Here is an 18,736-nt window from a genome sequence, read left to right on the forward strand (position 1 = left end):
ACAAGGGATGGGGCAGGGAGTGGCAACAGGGGATGGCAGTGCTACGTGGGGAAAACGGGGTGGGGACAGAGCTCAGGGACAGCAGATGGGACAAAGCAGAGGGCAGGGGGACGTGGCACGGGGACGGGGTACATGGAGCAGAGAGACGCGGTGCCGGAGGGGCACGCGCTGTGTCATCCTTCTGAAGCCACTGCCGCCGTGTCCCCAGCAGGACCGGGGCCGCCTTGCAGCGTCCCCCCCCCCCCCCAGCGCAGTGACAGCTGCGTGGCCACTCCTGAGCCGCCCCGCAGCTTTGGCTGAGCTGCAGAGCTGCATCCCGCTGCCGCCCGGCACTGCAGCAGCTCCGTGTGCCAACGCTCGAACCCTCGCCACCATGCAGTGGTGGGAGGAAGGGGGAAAAAAAGGAAAAAACAGCGAACAAAAAAAAAGTGATGAGTAGGGAGGACAGCGGGATGTCAAGGTCGGCACGCGGGGAACCCCACATCCCAGCGTGCAGCAAAGAGGGCGGTCCTCCACCACCACAGCACGCAATGGGGCTGCGGCCCTTCCACCAGCACCCCCCCCCAGCCCCCCCAGCCCCCCAGGGACCCCCGGCAGGGCGCTGATTGGCCACGCTGCTGCTGTGCTGATTGGCCAGCCGGACATGAGCCCGCTTCGATCGGGCGATCCGAGAGCTCTGATTGGCCGAGGGGACGGCGGGGCCGCAGATAGAGTGGTCCACGCGTGATGGCTGAGTGGGTGCTCCGTGGGTGCTGGGGTTCAAGCGTGCGTGTTGGCTGGGTGCACGTGGGCGTCAACACTGGGGGCTCCGCGGGTACTGATATTGGATGCTTCATGAGTGCAGATGTTGGGTGCTGGCATGGGGTACCCGTGGGTGCCAACACTGGGTGCTCCATGGGTGCCGACTCCAAGTGTGGACTCCAGCAGTGGATGCCCCGTGTGGCAGTTGCCCCAGCCCAAGCAGGAGCAGGGCGCTGGCTGCACCATGGGCTTCCCTCCTGGTTCCTGGCCCCATCGCACCCCACACCCCGCAGCACTGCCCAGGGTCCTGTCCCAAAGCCTGGCGGCCCCATCGCGGCGCGGATCCTCCAGCACCAGAGAGCCCTGGACCCCTATCCGCGCTACGGATGAGGACCCGTGGGAGTCTGCCCCCCGTGGGGCGGCCTCACTCCCCCTCGTGAGGTCCACGTCGTCTCCCCGGGCTCCCCGCTCCCACCCCGGGGGCCGCCTCTCGGGTCCCCCCCGCACCCCCAGGGCTGCGGCGGCAGCTCGGGGCGGTGCCGCTGCCGGTGTCCGTCCCCGTCCCCGTGCCGGCGGCGGGGCGGGGCGGCCGCGACGGCCGCTATAAAGCGGGCGACGGCGGCAGCGGTGCCGCAGTGAGGGCGGGGGCCACCATGAGCCTGATGCTGGAGGCGCTGCTGGTCCCCCCGGGGGGGCTCCGCAAGGAGCCCTCTCGCCCCGCGCCGCGCTCCGCCGCCTCCTCCAGCGGCTTCCACTCGTGGCCGGGACCCCCGGCTCCGGCGGGGCGAGCCCGGGGCGGCGGCGGGGGTAGCGCTGCCGCTTCCTCCACCGAGAGCCTGGACTCGCTGAACGGCGAACCGCGGGCGCGTAACGAGAAGGAGCTGCTGCAGGCCCTCAACGACCGCTTCGCCGGTTACATCGAGCGGGTGCGGGCGCTGGAGCAGCAGAACCGGGCGCTGGCGGCCGAGGCGGCGGCACTGCGGCAGCAGCAGGCGGGACGCTCGGCCATGGGCGAGCTGTACGCCCGGGAGCTGCGCGACATGCGGGGAGCCCTGGTGCGCCTGGGGGCCGAGAAGGGGCAGCTGCGGCTGGAGAGAGCCCGCCTGGCCGAGGACGTGGCCGCGCTGCGGGGCAGGCTGGAGGAGGAGGCGCGGCAGCGCGCCGAGCTGGAGGCGGCGGCCCGCGGGTTGGCCCAGCGCTCGGCGCAGGAGGAGAGGGCTCGGGGGCCGCTGGCGGAGCGGGCCCGAGCGCTGCGGGAGGAAGCGGAGCTGCTGCGGAAGCAGCACCGGGCCGAGGTGGGCGCGCTGCTGCGCGGGGCCCGCGCCGAGCTGCCCGCGGAGCCTCCGGCCTCACTGCGGCCCGGGGTCACCGCCGCGCTGCGCGACCTGCGGGAGCAGCTGGAGGGCACGGCGGCGCGGAGCACGCTGCAGGCCGAGGAGTGGTTCCGCGGTGAGCGATCGGCCCAGCCCGGTGCACGCTCCGCGGGTACCCCGACGGGGGGAGGGAGGGGACGGGGTCCGTTCTCTCATCGCCCCTTGGAGGGATCCGTCGGGTCGGGCGCACGCGGGGCTGCGGGAGGGCGAGAGGGAAACCCCACCCCGACGGCTCTCAGGGCTTTTTGGGGGGAGGGCGGCAGGGTGGCTTTTCTATTTCTCCCCCCGACGCCGCGGGGCTCCCGCTGGGGCGGGGCCGGGAGAGTTGCGGGGATTGCAGCGAGGGGACGGAGTGCCGCATCCCCTGGGAGGGGCACTACGGTACCGGGGGAGGGGGGGGGGGGGGGTGGCAGCCCGGGGGTCGGCACACGTGGGCGCTGCCGTCGCAATAACCGGGTTCAGCACCGCGGACAGCGGGGGTTCAGCACCGCGGACAGAGCCCAGCCCCTCTGCTCGGGCGCCTTCACGTCCCTGCGAATGGAGACCCCGCAGGGCTGGCTCTGCACGGGGCACACACGGGAGCGCTGCTATTAAAGGGTTTGCAGTCCCCCATAAAGGGGAGAGCTCCGTCCCTGCAGCTCCTCCTTTCCCTTGCTGCAGTGAGGCTGGACAAGCTCTCCGAGGTTGCCAAGGTGAACACGGACGCCATGCGTGTGGCTCAGGAGGAGATCTCCGAGTACCGTCGCCAGCTGCAGTCCAAGACCACCGAGCTCGAAGCCCTCAAAGGGACACAGGAGTCGCTGGAGAGGCAGAGGCAGGACTCGGAGGAGCGCCATCATGCAGATGTCCTGTCCTACCAGGTAGTGCGGCACAGTGGGCAGAATCCCAAGTTGTCACGGTGCAGAGGGAGCATCCAGCTGCCAGGGAAGAGCAGCACTGGGGATGTGGCCTCGGGGATGCTGACGTTAGAAGCAAATACGTTTGGGTTTTGACTGCAGCAGCCTTTCCCCAGCTCCTGGTGTTCAGACAACCAGAGCCTGAGGTTGCATCCAGGCTGCTCTGCCGGGCACCTGCAATGGAATTGTCCCTTGTGTCTGCCCACGACACTGGTCACAAATACCACTGAATATTGGCTGGGGTTTGGACCACATCTTGTGTTGCAGCAGCTCAGATTTCCACACCCTTTAGTGGCTGTAGCCTGAAACCTTATATCCAGGGAGATGTTCCTACCCCATCAGCCTCAGGATGGGGCATGATGGCTGTGGTGGTGAGCAGACCAAGCTGCCTAGAACCATTGCCCCTGGTTGCCCCTGCCCGAGAGAGCCCAGCTGGCAGCACTGCAGCTCTCCTTGGAGGTGGTGCAAGGCTCAGGGGTTTCCTCAAGGACAAACTGAAAGAGCCCTAGCCCTTCCCCCATTCCCTCCTCTGGAGGCCAGAGGACTGCTTTGAGGTGCTGCGTGGCACCGAGTGACTCTGTCTGTTGCAGGAAACCATCCAGCAGCTCGACAACGAGCTTAGGAACACCAAGTGGGAGATGGCAGCTCAGCTCCGCGAGTACCAGGATCTGCTTAACGTCAAAATGGCCCTGGACATCGAAATTGCTGCTTATAGGTATGGGGTTGGGAAAGGGAACGGGTGTGCGTGTCTTGGCCAGTTCCCAGTGCTCTGAGAACATTTCTTGAGGGCCCTCGCTAACACCTGACATCCTTCTCAGTGAGAAAAAGACACTTCTGTCCTCCAAAACCAGCTCTGCACAGGGATTGTGGGAGGAAGGGTGAGGAAGGCTGCATGGGGCATAGGAGCAGGAGGGATGGATGGCATTGCAGGCATCAGGGAGGGAAATGTTGCTGCAGGGTGTGGGTGCAGCTGCTGATGGCCATGCTCTTGTTGTCTCCTGGCAGAAAGCTCTTGGAAGGAGAGGAGTATCGGATCGAGACCGGTTTTGGAATGGTCTCATTCCCTGAAGTGGTCCCCAAGGGTCCCAGCATCGCTGCCAACATCAAGGTGAAGAGTGAGGAGAAAACCAAGGTGGTGGAGAAATCTGAGAAGGAGACTGTGATTGTGGAGGAGCAGACAGAGGAAATCCAAGTGACTGAGGAGGTGACCGAGGAGGAGGAGGCTGAGAAAGAAGCTGAAGAGGAGAAAGCTGAAGAAGAGAAGGAAGAAGAGAAAGCTGAACCAGAGGGTGAAGAAGAAGCCAAGCCTCCTACAAAAGATGAGGCCAAGTCCCCAGCTGTAAAATCCCCAGAGGAACCTGCGTCCCCTACGAAGGAGGAGGCCAAGAGCCCAGCTATCATGTCCCCCGAAAAGCCCTCAACCCCCTCAAAGGAGGAGGCCAAGAGCCCAGCAGTCAAATCCCCAGAAAAGCCACCAACTCCCTTAAAGGAGGAGGCCAAGACCCCAACTGTCAAGTCCCCAGAAAAGCCCTCAATCCCCTCAAAGGAGGAGGCTAAGTCCCCAGCTGTCAAATCCCCAGAGAAACCCACACCCCCCATAAAAGAGGAAGCCAAGACCCCAGCTGTCAAATCCCCAGAGAAACCCACACCCCCCATAAAAGAGGAAGCCAAGACCCCAGCTGTCAAATCCCCAGAGAAACCCACACCCCCCATAAAAGAGGAAGCCAAGACCCCAACTGTCAAGTCCCCAGAAAAGCCACCAACCCCTACCAAGGAGGAGATCAAGCCTCCAGCTGTTAAATCTCCAGAAAAGCCACCCACTCCCTTGAAGGAGGAGGCCAAGAGCCCAGCTGTCAAATCTCCAGAGAAACCTGTGTCTCCCTCGAAGGAGGAGGCCAAGCCCCCTGCTGTCAAATCTCCAGAGAAACCTGTGTCTCCCTCGAAGGAGGAGGCCAAGCCCCCAGCTGTCAAGTCCCCAGAAAAAGCCAAATCTCCACCGAAGGAAGAAGCCAAGTCCCCGCAGAAGGAAGCAGCCCCAGCCAAGAAGCCCACCCCCTCCGCTCCAAAGGAGCTGAAAGCCCCTGCAAAGGAAGAGCAGCCCAAGGAGGAGGAGGCTCCCCCAAAGCCTGCAGCAGAGAGCAGGAAGGATGAGGCTCCCAAGAAGGATGCCCCAGCCAAGGCAGAGGAGAAGCCCAAAGAGAAGGTGCCCGCAGGGCCAGAGCCTCCAGCCCCACAGGTGGAGACCAAGACTGCCTCCAAAGCTGCAGAAGGGAAAGCTGAGAAGGATGCTCAGCCAAAAGCTCAGCAGGAGGCTGGCAAAGCAGCTGCAAAAGAGCCAGAGAAGCTTAAGGCTGTGGAAAAGGTGGAGGAACCAAAGAAAGCGGTGGAGGAATCAAAGAAGGAGAAGATGGAAGACCCCAAATCAAAACCCAAAGATGACTCCGTAGCCATTAAAGAGCCCCCCAAAGCTGAGAAGCCCCCCAGCAAGGAGGGCAAAGCCCCAGAGCCAGCACCCACTGCAGGGAAGAAATGAGCGGAGCTCCTCTGGGAGCTGCAGCTGCTCCACTCCCCTCCGAAGGGTGAGATGGGGGCGGTCCCCCCCAGCCCGGGTCCCCCCCAGCCAGGCCTTACCTTAGCAATATGTTTGTGAGAGACACAGCCCCTCGCTGCCCCACGCCGGTGGCATGATCCGATCGCTTCAGTAGCAGAATGTGATACACGCAGAGCGCCACATTTAACACTTGAATTATAACGAGGACAACAGACCCCAGGGGGAACCGACTGCCCTTCTCCAATAAGTGCATTTATTTATTGTATGTGCAATCGATGGACAAGTGCAACTCAGAGCTCGTGCTGCTTGGGACGTGTGCCAGAGTCCTTCCCTTGCTGGGGTGACGAGTGTCCCTCGGGGCGGTGACCCCGCAGTAGCTGGCTTTGGGGGAAGAGGTTAGGCACTGCAGGAATGCTCACGGACATACCAAGTGCACTAGGAAACTCGAGTCCACTGTCAATTGCTTATGTGCAATAACCAAATAAAGTGCTTACAGAGACACAGCGGCTGTTGCAGTCATTGCTGGGCATGGGGGAGGTGAAGGGATGCAGGGAAGGCTTGTGCCAGGGCTGCTAGGCTCTGTCACGCAGGGCTGGGGCATGCAGAGGGTGACAAGGGGCTTTCAAAGCAGGTGGCAGTCCTTTACCTCCCTGCCTGCAGTGGGGAAAGCTCACAGGCTGCACGTCCTGCACAGGGGTTGGAAACAGAGCCCATCCTCGCTGTGCTTGACAAAGGCATCTCTCAAATCACAGATCCCCAAGGGCTGTCAGTGCCTGGATTAGGCCAAGAGCTGCAGCACAGCCCTGCACTGCAGCACCACACCCCTGGTGCCTCTTGCTGCAGGAGAGCCTTCCCCAGGAGGTTGCTTTGGCACAAAGTGCCCCCAGTGGAGAGGCAAGGAGGGATAGCAACCTGAAGATGGGCACAGAGCCCCAGCTCTGCCACCAGGGCTGTGGGACAGGACTCGCAATGGGGAACTGTGAGGGATGGAGGGGGGCACAGCCAGCCCAGGGCCCCAACCTCCCTCTGTGCTCCGGGGATTGTGCCGAGTCAGCTGCCAGGCTGAGGCTGCAGTGCAGGAAGGGCTATTTTTAGCCAGCTCAGTTCCGTGTTACCAAGGACCTGTGGTGGGAGGGAGGACAGGAGACAGGCAGGGCCCCAGACAGGAGGGACAGAGCTTGTTCCAGCCCCCGTGGGTGACAGAAGCATAGAAGAGCCCAGAAAGGAAGGGATCCACAAGAATCAAGGTCCCTGCACCCCAGCGATCTGCACACACACGTTTCCTCCAATTCAGCATTTAATCCCTTCAGCTACAAAACCTCAAACAAGACCCAAAACATCATAAAAGTAACCGAAATGGTGGGAAGGGAAGACTTCTCTCTGCAGACAGGATGAGGCTAGGTCCCAGAGCAATGCCCAGGCAGGGGGGCCCAGCAACTCAGCGGTGGCTGAAGAATCCCTGAGGGTAATTGAACTTGAACGGCTTCAAGCGCATGGGGCCCCTAGAAGAGAGGAATAGGATGGCCCACGGGGGGCTGCTTCCATCCCAGCAGGCACAGTGTGCTGGAAAGTACAAGCTCATTCCAGCACAAGCTCAGCACAGTCTCCAAAGAGGACAGGTCCCGGGGTGCTGCTCGACTGTGCAGTCCCTCACAGGCAGCACAAGGAAAAGCTTAAAGGTGCCTGTCTGTCACCAGGTGCATGGACAGCAATGCCAGCAGCGTCCCTCCCAGCACCCTCAGCCCCTTCCACTCACTGCCTGCAGGGACAGCAGTCCCAGGCTCTCACCTGACCAGGCGCAGGCACATCTTCTCCTGGGGGAACTCCTTGGGCCCCTCCACAGTGGTGTCGTGGGGCTCTGTCTCCAGGTAGACATCCAGCACCATGCAGAGGCGCTGCAGCTGGTTGGTGAGGAGCTGGTAGCCCGGCTTGGGCCCCCACAGCTCCTTGTAGCACACATTGACTTCACTCTCCATAGCCTGGCAGATGCAAAGACATCAACGCATTGCAAACTGGGTTTTCTGTTCTTCCCAGCTGCCAGTGTACCCCTTATCAAGTGCACAGAAGCCCTGGGAGCACCCCCAAATGCTAACCCGAATGTTGTCGTCGTTGCTGCCAGTTCGCTCTCCTTTCCAGTTCAGGCAGAGGCTGAAGATGGGTGGCAGCGTGGAGTAACCAGGGTTCAGGACCACGGCAGCCTGGAGCTTGGCTGAGCAAGGCCAGGAAGAAACATCACCCACAGCCCACAGAGCCTCCCTGGCACGGGGGATTCAGGCAGCTGGTAACTATTTGCCATTGCCAGGGGAGGGGAACACACCGACCTGTTCCCCGCTCTATCAGGGCCATGTAATAGAGGTGGGTGTCTTCAGCCAGCCCAGCCTCCAGCACGTCTTTAGTGTAGGGCAGTTCCTGCAAGGGGAGATGACAGGGAGTGAGCAGCTGCTGGCTCCGAGCCACAGCACGGGAGCTGGAGGGGATTCGGCCTCACACTCAGCACCCACCGCGTAATCTTCGAAGGGGATGGCAGCCCACTTCACCAGGCGAGAGACGATCTTGGCAGGGAAGAGATGCTGGCACTCACTGGACACTGGCACCACGCCATGCTCTGGAACCAAGCGCAAGGCTGAGCAGGGCAGGCTGGGGATGAGCTCCCTGCCTGCCCTGCAGGTGACAGCAGTACTGAGACCTGGGGATTATCCTTCTGAGAACTATACCAGGCACCCAGAAAGCAGCAGTGGCCTCAGATGCAATCCTGCTGGCACTCATAGCCTTGCAGCACATGCCTGGTCTGCTCAAGGGGCATGCTGCTTTCGTAACACCACAGCCTGAATCATCTCCCAGTGCCAGGATGGCCGTCCCCAAAGGGATGTTAGACACTGAGAGGGGCACAGCCACCTCCTCCCACCTCAAACATGGCAATCTCAGAGTCCTGACACCACAGAGTAGAGGGACAGTGGCAGTGTAGACCATAACAGCCCTTCAAAGTGACAGGTCAGGCAGTGTTTGTGCCCAAGAAGATCCCACTGCTGCACACCGTCCCCAGGCACTCACCAAGAGAAGCAAACTGCTTGTGGAGAGCCAGGCGGGACTGCAGCCTCGTCCGCAGCAGCTTCATGGTCATCTCCATGTGGCTCGCACTCAGAGAGTTGTCTGCTGTGACCGTATGCTGTGGGAAGAGGGAGCATCACCACCCTGCCTGAGAGCCAAGGGTGCTCCATGGTTTGGGAGCAGCTGGAGCTCTGGAGTCTCAGGGGAACGGTGTGGGACACAAGTGTCCCCAAAGCCCAGAGCCCTGCCAGCTCAGCCCTGCACCCTGGTGGAGAGGGGAGGGAAGGGGTGAGACATGCCTGAGGATGATCCTTGGGAAAATGCAGGCCGCCCAACTTCTGCACCCACACATAGGGATGTCCCAGCTCTGTCACATAATCACTCAAGGTCAGGATGCTGCAAGAACAAAGAGGAAAGGTCACACCACCAGAGCACTTCCTCCCCCATGCAGGAGCAGGTGACATCTTCCACCCTGAGCTGATGCCAACTAGCAAGACACCGGCTGCACGCGGCCCACTCACCCCACTTTGTCAAACTGGAACTGGTTGGCTGGGTTGGGAGTTTTCTTCCCATGGTCTCCCGGGTACAGGCAGCTCAGGAGGGAGTCTGGGGAGAGCAAGTCACTGGCAGGAGAAGGAAGAGAGGAATCACACATCAGCCCAGGCCTCACGTCTCTCTGGGGCACCTGCTTACAGGTTGCGAGTTCAGGGACTGGGGATGGACGACCTCCAAGTTGGGTTTCACCACCACAGTGGCTTTCCCCTAGTTCTGCTCTTGAAAAATCTGTTCCCTCCCTGGTTGTAAAGAAACTACAAATCACAGTGTAGCACCTGCTGGGGTTCCCAGGAGCTGCTCAAAGGCACACTGCATGAACTCTGAAACCTACTGATGGCAATCTGGGTGTGAAAGAACAGCAATCCTAACATATGCAGGGCACGGTCTGGTGGCTGTTTGCCAGCCAACAAGCTAAAGTAAAATCCCTCTGCTAAAAAGAATACATTTCTTCACATCTGACCACACTCACAAGCCCTAGAAAGCACAGAGGACTACAGAGGAGAAGAAGACTCAATGAGAGACATCCCTGCTACTGCAGTTTCCCCTAAGCAAGGGCCCTGCCTGCAGGGGTCTCACCAAGGATGAGTGAGGCTAGGGGGACTCCTCTACATGATTTACCTCAGCAGAAAGGACACACATAGGCCTGTCATAGAGGGGTTTGGGTACCTACAGGGAAAAAGAACCCAGGAGGATTGGAAGGCCTCATGGGAACAGCCGAGGAGGCAGCACCTGCTTATGGGTATCCCAGGCCAGCCTGGGAAACTGCCTCCCTCTTCCCTCAGCCACCTCCCAGCCTGGGAGAGCTTGCAGCTGATCTGAGCTCCCTGGACAGGCTCCCAGAGCTGCCATTTCAGCCAGTCCTCACACAGATCAGGCTCAAGCCATCCCTGGGGAGCCCACAGAAAGGCAGCTGCATTACTGGTAACTCAGAGCAAGGTGACCTGCGGAGCAAGCAGGTGAAAGTAGCTGCCAGCTGTAGGAGGGAGGGAGGCAGTTTGGCTGCACGGTGGCAACCAAAGGCAACAAGCAAAAGAGGTTCCCCCTCCAGTTCCCCCCACAAGAGGTTCCCAAACTGCCCTGTCCCTGGTTTTGGCACTGGGGATGTAGCAGATGAAGAGGAGGAGGATGCTTGCAGCTGCAGCAGCTTGGCAGGGCTCCCAGAAAGGCCACACTGCTGACAGAGAGGACACTGCCAGGGCAGGGGAGATCTGCAAGGTGAAAGCACTCCTCACATGGAGGTGTAGAGGTTCTGTAGGGCCTCCTTACCATTAAAGGAGGAACCAGGGCAGTGCTTGGACACTACAACTCTGCACAAAGCTATCTATGATGCCCCATGTAAGGGGGAGTGAGGGACAGGGGATAAAACCTAACTCACAGCACTCACAGAGCTGGGAAGGGCACGGAGGGCTGCTAGCCTGCAACTCAGCAGAGGAACATTGCTGCAGCATTCTGCTTACGGGATACTGAGCAGAGCTGGGCAGGACATCAGGGCACGGTGTCTGTGACAAGCTCTGGGCTCAGCACAGGACCCACACACAGCTCAGGGCTCTCCTCACCCAGCACTGATGGCAGTCGTCAGCTCAACAGCAGTGGTCACTTTGGTCTTCACTGTCATGATGTTGAGGTTCATCAAGTAGTAGAAGGTCAGGTGAAGCACATTTTCATCTGCCAGCAAATAAAGAGAAACACTGCTTTATGTTTATGGGCTTTGAGCACTCAGTACTCAGAGTTCTCTGTAGAAGAGGACACTCTTCTGCTGCCTCTGCTAGCACAGCAAGAAATAGGCAGAGATGCAATATAACCAGAGCACTTTAACCTCACCATCAGGCACTGCCAGGTCCAACTCCCCACCACAAAAGAGAAAAGTTCTTAAGTGAAGGATTGAGGCTGTAAAGCAAGGTGCAGGCTAGAAAAGTGCATGGAGGTAGCAGCAAGCTGGAACCTCTGGCAGAGCTGCCAGACCCCCTTGTTCAGCCTTCCTGGAAGGTCACACGCATCCCTGGGCAGTGGGGACAGGGGAACATCCTCCGTACACTGCTCTCTGCAGCTCTGTCAGGACCCTTCACAGTCCAAGCACTGAGCTGTGGCCAGGCTGCTCCCTGACCTGCTCCCACACCCCTCCGCACCCAGGGCCATCAGCACCAGCTTACCTTTGCACTTCAGGTCAATGGTGACAGACAGTGGGTGTCGCTTGAGCATCTCCTTGCGCTTGTCATCCAGCTGCACACCCAGGGTGGGCCTGCGTCGCTTCTGGGGGGGCAGAACTGGGCTGTCAGCCCTGGACCAGTGCTCCTTGGGAGCCCCCCACCTCTCCCCCTCTTTTGCTGCCCTTCCCTACCCAGCACCCTGAGTCCCAGTCTCTCCCTGCTGGACTCCAATCTCCCTGGCTAGAGACTATTTATACAAAGTGGAGCAGCTCCAGCAGGAGCTGCAGGGCAGACACTGCTGCGGATGGGATGTGAGCACGGCAGGTTTGTGCTCCAGCTCTACTGTGTTCAGGACATAAATTGGAAATGCAGCCCCTTGCCTCCCTGTCAACACAAACAGGGTGCCCAGCTGCTCTGCTGAGACCAGTTCTTCCTCTCCTCTGGACACAGCCATATTTAATGCCAACACAGTTCCACACACACTGCCAGTGTCCAGAGATGAGTGTATAGACCTATTCAGGCCCAGCAGCCCCAGCACCTTCCAGATCGCAGGTGCAAATGGATCTGCCCACATCACACTGGGTTGGGAGTGGCACCAGAAGAGGAGACTGTTATCCCTTACCGTGGTCTGCTCCTCCTCCATGTCAGAATCGCTCTCATCATCTACACAAAGAGAGAAGTGTAAGCAAGTGCATCCCCAAAGGGGATCCCCAAACCCAGCAGGACCACCAAGCCCTCTCTCTGAGACCACAGCTCTCCCAGAAGTCATCCATGAACACCTCTCAGGAATCATTTAGAGATGAGGGTGATCAGCTGCCATCTTCATGTCAGCATCCACCCCAGAACACAACCCCTCTGACCACAGCAGCACTACCCCACTTACCCTGTGAGTCCTCAGGTGGCTTGTACAGGGCTTTGGCTTCCTCTACACTGCCTTCAATGGCCACAACAAGCTTCTTATCTATGGAAGAGACATGAAAACAAAGCTATGAATCCCACTTTGGTGTTGGAAAGATGATAAAAGCTACGGTGTAAGCTGCCAAGGCTGGAGCTTGGTGGGCTACAACCCCAAAGCACATTCCCATATGGCATTTACTAAGCCTACAGAAAAAAAAGTCAGGCTGCAGCCCTGCCCCAAAAAGTTCCTGCTCCGTGTCTGCACAAGGCAGAGTCCCATAAAGCTCTAATGAGCAGTCAGCTGGAGGAGGTAGCTGTCAATCCAGCTACCGTAGGGCTGGACCTCCCACCAGGATGGGGTCTTAGGAGGCAAAACACCAGGTTCTGAGGACTGCTGCTGGAAGCCATAACAACTAAATTTTTTATCAAGAACCAAGCAGGGCTGGAATCCACCTAGCAAGGAGCTGTCAGTTGCAGGTACCCACACACAGGGACCTGTTTAGGGCAAGAAACACCACTCCTGCTGAGCAGTGAGACTGCAGCCCTCACACAACCCTGGAGATACAGACAATCAGAGGGACCCTGAGCCCTGCTGGGAAACCTTGACTGAGAGAGGAGCTGGCTGCACAAAGCACCTCCAAAAGAACTCAAAACACAAAGCTGGCCACAAGGATAGACCCTTTCAGGTAAGCTGAGGTCCACTGCCTCTGCTTTCCAAGCAGTTCTTCCAGCAAAGGAAGCTGAGCAAACAAGGTTTCAAATGCTGCTGCCTCAGTGTGCTGGCCCTGCTGCCACCTTGCTGCCCTGGGCTCAGCAGAACACAGCTGCAGAGCAGACAGGATGGACCACGTAAACCAATTCTCCCCTGGGTAGTGCTTTCTGCAGGCAGAGTGAAATCTGGCCCACGAGGGGAGTGTACCCCCCCTCCCTCCCCACAGCATTTCTGAGGACCCCTTTGCTTACCACAGGCCTGACCATAGGCACTGGCTTGAACAAAAAGGACATAGAGAGGTGGTGGCAGGTGTCGTGCTGTCTCGTACTGCTTGTGTGCCTGGTCAAAAGGCATGAAGAGGTACTCCTGGACAGGGAGGGAGGCCTGGAGGAACAACAGGGACAGCCTTCAGACTAGGGACAGAATCCCACTTTCCCCAGTTCAGCTCTCCCACCCCAAGGTAAGTGGGAGATCAGAAGCGGCCGAGCAGCTGCAGTGCAGTGTGAAATGCAGGGGATGCCCACAGCAGGGCTGGCAGCTCACTGCTGGAAAACTTCTGGGTTTGAAAATAACCCAGTTCCTTCTCCTGCTCTTTCCTCCCGAGGTGATCACAAGGGGCTGGAACTGCGTGCTGCTCTCTGGGGAAAGGCCCATTTAAAGATTCTCCATCTGCAGTTCTGCAGGAATTGCCGCATAAACAAGGAGGCTCTGGAGGAAACCCAACGAGGCAGGGAGCAGCTCTGACACTTCTGCTCACTCTGCTGGGATCTGACACATCCAGCATGGGATTCAAGCCTTGCTGCCACGCTGACGGGAAAGGAAAGGGCCCCAGGTGCTGTCCCTACCTAACACAACTCCCGGGGCACACCAGCTCACTCCCAGAGGCCTTCCCCCTTCCTGCAGGGCTCAGGGAGTACCTGCATTATGCTGTTGAGGCGAGGCTGGAGGCTGCTCAGATACTCCTTTTTCACTTCAATCTCCTTCAGGATCTTCTCCTTGATGGTCTGGCATTCCTTGTACCTCTCTGCCAGCCTAAGGGTGGGAACTGGGTTAGCAGCACACAGCACAGTGCCACAGACTGCCAGGGCCAGCCTGGGCCATCAGCCTCAGCTCTCCTGACCTAACAGAAGTCCCTGCAGGAAGTCAGGGCTGACACAGACACACAAAAAGCTCCCAATGCCAAGGGCAAGTAGAGACTGTCAAGAACTCTCAACAAGCATGGAGAGGAAGTGGAAGCTTAGCTTTATGTTGTACTTGGGGGAAGGGCAGCAGCCAGAGCTTCCCTCAGCAGATCTGCTCCCAAAGCAGCTCAGCTGACAGGACCCAAGTGGGATCCTCCAGACCCTGATAAGCTGCAAAGAAGACTTCTCCACTTTGTGTCACTTCAGCTACAACTGAAATAAACTCCTGAGTCGAAGCTTTAGCATGCTAACAAGTGTTCCCCTTTAACTGGCTAGAAAGACAAGGAAAATGGAAATTCACCATGACTCTCCAAGCTCTGGTTACACTTCTGTTGAGGGAGAACACACACAGCCTCCTCACTCCTCCTCACTAGCACCTCTAACGTAGCAGAGAGCTGCAGAAAGCTGAGCCTGCAGGCACGCTGCCTGGGAAGCACATGACACAAGAGAGGGAACTCTGGCCTGGAGAGCTCATGCACTCTCCTCTCCAGTCCCTGCTCCCCACTGCACGAGAGTACAACACAGAAAACATTGCGTTGGCTCAGCACAGCCCAGCAGCTCCCTTCACAAAGCAGGTCTGAAGTGCAGCTTTCAGACACTGCTGCTGAACTCCCTGTGGTGAAGCCAGTGAGAGCAGCAAAGCCCTGTCACACCACTCACCAGGCAACTTCTGGAACAGAGTCCAATGCAAATCCAACACACTGCATGGTGGCAGAACTGGGAACATCAACGTGACCATTGTGGAGGGATACCAACAGCCCTAGGAGCATTGCAAAGTGCCCACTGCACTGCTGGAGCAGCGGAAGGGACTATTTATTTCCCACCACAGTGATGAAAAGTAGTGCTCCTAAACATTGTGGGATGAGGACTGCGAATTACAGAGTTTCCCAGTGCCTTACTGTGCAACCATGGGGCACGCTTAATTGAGCTTTTCTTCATCTTTTACACAGCTTGCAACAATCAAGCAGCACTAAGGAGAATCTTAAAAGAAACCTCCAAGTTGAGCAGTCCCCTGCAAGCTTCTGCAGCACCTCTCATCAGTCTGCTATTCTGAGCTGCACTGCTCACCTACAGACAGTTTAGGCTGATCTTTCTGAAAAATCTCCTAGTTGTTACAAAGAATTATGATTTTACTGTTTTTCACAAGGGGTGAATCTCCTTGCCTGGCCCTGAGTCAGCTGAGGGACCCTGGGGTTCAAATCCTGCAATAGGATGGTGCCACAAGAGGACAAACCAAGTCACTTGGAATCACTGCATGCACCACAGCACAGCAGCCACGCTGGACAGAGGCCTCATTCCCTGCTGCAACGCCCCTGAGCAGACACACTGGTCACACCAGAAGGAAGCTATGAAATTAGTTTTCTCCTATTGGTACCTAAGAGCCAGCACTGATGGACACTGCCCCAAGGAGTGAGCACGTGTGATATGTTGGGATGGCTAAAATACCTTTGCTGTCACAACCCAAGGAGTGAGTCTTCATAAGAGAGACAGAGTCACACAATAAATCTGCCACTTCCTCCACAACGATCACTTTGAAACACTTGTTCAAACCTTTATCTTTGGTGCTTGCTCCGCTGAGGGGTTGTGCAGCCTGGGCTGTCTGCAGGGAGCACTGTCCTGCAGCTCGGAGAGGGGGGACACAGACCAGACCCACCTCTTGCGCTGCTCCAGTTCCCAGTCCAGGCGGGCAAGGGTCTGCTGGTGGGGTTCAGTCAGGGTGATGTCAGGTCGGCTTATGTCAGTGGGAGCCTCGCTGTAAAACTCCTCCAGGCTCACCAGTTCAATCTCCTCATGCTTTGATCTGCAGAGATGGAACAGTTGGATCAGGGAAGGGTGGCAAACACACACGGTCACTCCTTTCCCTCCCCAGCCACACTCACTTGAACTCCAGGCATTTGGTGATCTCTTTCTGTAGGTGCATCACCTCGTAAAGTAAATTCTGGAGTTGCAGGTGATAGGCATCAACCTTCTGCTTTGCCTGAAACACAGACATGGCCAGTGACCACAGCAGGATGGGACTTACAAAGAGATGGATGCACATCTGGTGACCCCAGTGCTGCAAGGACACTGGTACCATCCAGGGAGGGTAGGTTTTAGGGCATGCAAAAATTCAGAAAGGGAAAAGACATTTTCAAGGACTGTAATGCAAAGAATGTTTGCTTTCCCATTGATCCTAGTGCCTTCTAGGAAGACAGCCTGGGACAACAAGGGAGACCTGCCAAGGCACATGGGCCAGATCCCATTCTGTTTCTGTACCTTCAGTAATACAATTAAAATAAACATGGCAGAAAAAATCTTTCAGAAGCACAGGTAAGAATTTAGGGCTTGACTGCTAGATGTTTCTCAGTCTTGCAGCACACCAGGCTCAAGACCATCTGATTCACCATTACATGAGACAGGAGAAGATGGCCCTCTTTTGTAAGCCATCGCAACTACAGCCTCTGCCTCCCTGCAGCAAAGTCTCCTAGCAAACCTCTAGCACAGAAACCACACAACATTGCTGGGGTTTGGTTCTGCACACACACACACAGTAGAAACTGCAGCGACTCTGCTCTTCAAAACCCTGTCCTGTGCTCACTGCCCACTCCGTACCTCGTGGGTCTGATCTCGGCCCTTCTTCAGCCGAATGTGCGCCAGCCGGTTGAGCTTCTTCAGGGTCATGAAGTGCACACAACTCTGAACGCGTCGCTCGTCTATCTCGGAGGCCTGAGAGGCAGGAGGGAAAAGCCTGAGGAATCACAGACCCACGGCAGAGCCCCTGCTGCAGCTTTGAGCCCCGCATCCTCTGTGGGGCAGTGCCGATGTTAGTGGGACTCCTGGGGAGCCTCGCATTGCTGGACACAACTGGAGGGCTTTCTGGTACCTGCAGGTGCTCAGTTCCTCCCCTGGGAGTCCTGATCCATCAGCACACTTCCCTGCAGAGCCCAACCGTGCCTCAGAGGTTGGTAACTCTGAGCAATGACTGTTTGGTCAAAGACCACGTGCCTCAGCTACATCACACTTCATTTTATTTAAGACAAGCTGTTCCACTTTAACTTTCCCCAGGACATAGCACGGCTTCTGCTCCTTTCAGATTACATGAGATAACAGAAGACATTAAACCAAGCACTCAGGATTCTCCTTACGTTGTCCTTGACGCCTCTGCTCTTCAGCTCCTGGATTTCTGCCATGAGCCTCTGAAGCTCCTGGCACGTCTCTTTGTAGAGTTCATAGTCCTTGATGGGGTCTCGGAGATCCACCTCACACTCCTCACTGTAGTACCGAGCATCCTGAAAAGGGTAAAAGCACCCCCACTGCTCACTGCTATGTGTTTGTAAAAAGGGGCACTGGGAAACATGCAGCTGGGGCTCAATTCTTCACCGCATTAACTTGAGATTTCATACACCGAATGACCACCCAGTAACCAATACAAGACATAAACACCTGGAAAACACAGGCAGCTTCTTAATGCAGTTATGATGAACTGAAAGCAACACCTGTACTGCTGCAGTGTGCCTAGGCTACAGCACAGGGTAAGCCCTGGGAGCTGACTGAACTTCACAACTTTGGCCCGGTGCTCTGATCCTCACGTGCGCGTTCTCAGGTAACCGAGGAACCCCAAGGAACCCCCCAGCCCTCTGCTCGCTGCTCCATGCAAGCTATGTGTCCTCAAGGAGTCACAAACGCAGAGGGGCAGTTCCGGCGGTGCTAGGGGTTGGCTGCGACCCAGCACTATTCAGCGCAGCGCTCCCGGCCACCCTTTACCTGCTCGCCATCGGCCTTGCCCCTCTTGCCCTCCTGCGGGCCCCCGTCTGTGCGGATCACCTTGGGTTTCCTCTTCTTGCTGGAGTCCGAGGACATGGCGCTGCCGGTCGAAGGCTGCGGACCGGCGGTAAGACCTCAGCCGGGCCCAGGCGCGGCCTCCGGCCCCGTTACCCCCCGGGGCACCACGTCCAGGCACCTCACCTACCAACTCCCGGCTCCCGACCGCCAGGAGTCCCCTCCGTCTCCCCCCTGCTCAATCAAGACCCCCCGAGCACCTCTATCCCCGACGGAGCACCGCACCCATCCCACCGCCCACCTCAGCACCCCCCCCGGAAGTGACGTCACGGAGCGGACGCGCGCGGCAGAAAGGAGCGGGGACAGGCGCCCCCTGCTGGCCAGTCCGCCATCGGAGGACCACGACCCGAAGACGCTGACTGGCGCAGTGTTGGGCGTGGCCTGTGCAGAGAGGGCGTGGCCTACTCTTGGAGATGGGCGTGGCCTTTGCCGCCGCCACGGAGCGCTCCGGCGATCGCGTGGTGCGGGGTCCCCCATAGCATCGGGGACACCGAGGGTGCAGGGGGCACTCCCGAGGGGCTCAGCGTATGGAACACTCATGCGTGAGGGTCCCCGTGTCCCCAGCGCTCCCCCACTCTCCAGACATGGACGCTGGCAATTAAATATTTAATTGGCGACATCCCACAGCCCGGCGGGGACAGGCACCCGACGAGCAGCTCGTTAGCGGTAATTAAGAGCAGCCCCCAGCCTCCTGAGGGAGGGCTTTGGAAGGTTTGCCCCCAGCATGGAGGGACAATGACATGGGGTGCATTGCAGCACCCGGAGGTCCCAAAAAATTGGGGAGAGCTGAGCACAGGGGCTTGGGCTCTCACCTTT

The 18,736-nt window shown here is 58.1% G+C and overlaps 2 protein-coding genes across 3 annotated transcripts; one reads left to right on the forward strand and one right to left on the reverse strand.

Moving 5' to 3' along the window:
- The first annotated feature begins 1,394 nt into the window (after positions 1 to 1,394).
- Positions 1,395 to 6,056, forward strand: NEFH (neurofilament heavy chain). The gene is made up of 4 exons (XM_065738778.1): positions 1,395 to 2,190; positions 2,775 to 2,974; positions 3,601 to 3,725; positions 4,016 to 6,056. The coding sequence occupies exons 1-4, from the start codon at positions 1,395 to 1,397 to the stop codon at positions 5,541 to 5,543; spliced, it is 2,649 nt and encodes an 882-aa protein (XP_065594850.1). The 3' UTR covers positions 5,544 to 6,056.
- A 784-nt stretch (positions 6,057 to 6,840) lies between these two features.
- On the reverse strand, positions 6,841 to 18,050 carry THOC5 (THO complex subunit 5). 2 transcript variants are annotated; one of them, XM_065738780.1, is made up of 19 exons: positions 17,906 to 18,050; positions 17,227 to 17,370; positions 16,694 to 16,807; positions 15,982 to 16,079; positions 15,756 to 15,902; positions 13,838 to 13,952; positions 13,172 to 13,304; positions 12,195 to 12,272; positions 11,934 to 11,974; positions 11,315 to 11,414; positions 10,721 to 10,829; positions 9,131 to 9,232; positions 8,909 to 9,005; positions 8,613 to 8,727; positions 8,063 to 8,166; positions 7,883 to 7,970; positions 7,655 to 7,770; positions 7,350 to 7,540; positions 6,841 to 7,063 (listed from the first exon to the last, which is right to left on the reverse strand). In XM_065738780.1, exons 1-19 carry the CDS (start codon positions 17,939 to 17,941, stop codon positions 7,000 to 7,002), a joined length of 1,992 nt encoding a protein of 663 aa, XP_065594852.1. In that variant the 5' UTR covers positions 17,942 to 18,050; the 3' UTR covers positions 6,841 to 6,999. The 2 variants fall into 2 exon arrangements, with proteins under 2 accessions (XP_065594852.1, XP_065594851.1); XM_065738779.1 differs by having other exon boundaries at positions 17,846 to 18,050.
- Positions 18,051 to 18,736: the final 686 nt, after the last annotated feature.

The sequence above is a fragment of the Cyrtonyx montezumae genome, unplaced genomic scaffold (assembly GCF_038088225.1).
Source record: "Cyrtonyx montezumae isolate F1298 unplaced genomic scaffold, pur_monq_1.0 scaffold_23, whole genome shotgun sequence".
In the NCBI taxonomy this organism is placed as follows: Eukaryota; Metazoa; Chordata; class Aves; order Galliformes; family Odontophoridae; genus Cyrtonyx; species Cyrtonyx montezumae.